General features: G+C 45.9%; 1 protein-coding gene across 1 annotated transcript in view; it reads right to left on the bottom strand.

Annotated features, from left to right (window-relative positions):
* The window catches only part of satb1a (SATB homeobox 1a), a 15,904-nt gene extending 13,743 nt beyond the window's left edge, over positions 1 to 2,161 (bottom strand). The window contains 4 exon segments of the mRNA XM_029443845.1: positions 411 to 537; positions 617 to 793; positions 873 to 1,102; positions 1,469 to 2,161. Coding sequence (XP_029299705.1) covers positions 411 to 537; positions 617 to 793; positions 873 to 1,089 — 521 coding nt within the window. The 5' untranslated portion in view covers positions 1,090 to 1,102; positions 1,469 to 2,161.
* Positions 2,162 to 2,375: the final 214 nt, after the last annotated feature.

Below are 2,375 nucleotides of genomic sequence, written 5' to 3' on the forward strand. Positions count from 1 at the left end.
ATATACGCAGCACTGTCCGAACTCTCATGGTGGATCCGACCCAAGATCAAGACCCAGTATGTGGCACGACTAAAGGGCAACTGTCAAAAATATAGGACATTGATTATTTTTGAAATGTTATAATAGGTTATAACTTTTAATGTCATTCACCATTAAAACGCTCATCAATATTCATTCAAGCAACTAGAACCATTCATTAAACTTAATCTAATGGAATTAAGATTATCCTTCCCTGCTGGGTCTGGCTTGCCCTTTGGTTATTGTCTTCTTAATACATGTTAGAGATGGTAGGTGGCATGCACAGGGTGAAAGGCTGCAAAATACTGAACCAGTCAGACTCACACTCACACCTACAGATCATTTAGAGACCGGACAAGGAATAAAACCTGACTTTGATGCAAGCTCCCTACCTGTGCAGCTGTATTTTAAGGGTGATAACATGGTGAACATCCTGCAGCATATCAGCCACGGTGGCATCAGGAGCATCTGTTACGCAGGACAGAGGCACCGGGTTCCACCTGCCCACCTGGATCAGACCTGAACACACAAATATGAAAAATGTGAGTAACCGATGGATTTGTGTCATTTACGCTCTGCGCAAGTTTGTGTTATGTACCTCTGGCCTGTGCGGCGGAGCTGTGTGAGTAGCCCAGTGTCAGCAGGGCCATCTCTATCAGCTGGTTAAACAGAAGATCTCTCTTGACCAACACAAACTCAGCGTGTTCTTCTCTCCTCTCAACCTCCAGAGGGTTTTCCCTATGCTCCACCACACAGAACACCGGCAGCAGGCTCCCTGAGGTGATGGACAAACAGTTATTAGACATATCGGATGACACATAGGAGTCTGTAATCTCATGTTTCAGCCCATGTACCTTTGCTGTGCCAGCTCTTGCTCTGTGGCATCACTGCGGTGGGTTTCTGGGCCAGGCAGAGGTTTTTGGCCACAGGACTCCCCTGACAGCTCCTCTCCGGCGCAGAGGGTCCCGCTCCGTTTTGTTCCAGTCGAGCCAGCTTGGCAGGTGGCGGCCGGGGGTCTACAGCGAGATCACTACCCTCAGGTTTCTTGGCTCCATTACACAGGGCGTCCATCTGTGATCTCACACTAATTCAGAGAGACACAGACACTTTCGAAATCAAACAGTGTATGAGGATCTCTAATGAAATATTACCATATTATCTTGGTAGTATTTGTGTGGTGGGCAGCAGTGAGATTATGGTGACCTGCTATTATGTTCTACGAGAGTATTACATGTATTTTAAAGTAACTATGCAATAACAAATGTACAAATGTGTCCAATAGGGTAGAATAGGCTACATACGTCCATCATTTCTAAAGAGTAATTAAATAATAGGTATATCTTCATACCCGGTGAGTGTCTACGGAGTTTGAAAGAAAGCTGTTTCAGTTTTTTTTACAGTTATGTGTCTAAAAATAAAACTAGAAGAGACAATTTTGACACACACGTACACACACACAATCGGATCTGAAGGATATCCGGATCAGTAATAGTGGATGACCTTCACCCAGATGAAGCGATTAGGATAACCCTCTAAATCCAGTAAAAGTCCAGTGAATGGTGGAGCGCAGTTTCCCATAATAAACCGGCTGTCATCTCCAGGCGCGCCGCTGTAAGCGACAGCGATTCAGTTCATCTTCAGCACTTAAATGCGCGCTAATTGTCCCACATCTGATTCTGCTGAAGTTTGATCGAGGTGAAACCAACCTGTTTCAGTCGGCACAACGTGCATGTCCGACCTGCCATCATGCATCAATAGCCCGTTCGCGTATGTAGACATCGGCTGTATCCATATGTTATCCTCGCTTTTATTGATCTCCAGTTGAGGAACAGACACGTTTCTCTTGGCTGACGTTATGCGTCCTTTTCCTTACGATAATCGCCTGTTTAACATCGACATTATCTCGTGTTTACTGTCCAAGTAGTTTTGCCTCTGATCCCTCGTTGTTCTCCGACCGGGCTTCGCTTTCCGGTGTAACGATGAATTGGCCTTAGCGCAAGTTCAGAGCGACCTCCCATCCAGAGCACCGGGACATGCTGCTACTGTGGATCCAGCTATGGAGAGAACAATACACGGCTTGGAGCTCCCGGAGTACATTCCCTATAATATATTAGGCTACAGCACTGACTCCGGGACAGCAGTTGTTGGTTGCACTTCAAAGCCCTGTGCGCACGCGAAGAGAGAAAGAGAGAAAGAGAGAGGGAGAGAGAGACTCCCACACCCACACACAGTCTCATAAATACGCGGACCCAGCTGCATTAGCATATGGTGTAATAATGAATTCACTAGCGCGCTCCGTAAATGTATTAAATGTGACAATTGCGCATAAATCTATTTATTATTTTCTGCCGCATGCT

This window comes from Cottoperca gobio, chromosome 11, assembly GCF_900634415.1.
Source record: "Cottoperca gobio chromosome 11, fCotGob3.1, whole genome shotgun sequence".
Taxonomy (NCBI): domain Eukaryota; kingdom Metazoa; phylum Chordata; class Actinopteri; order Perciformes; family Bovichtidae; genus Cottoperca; species Cottoperca gobio.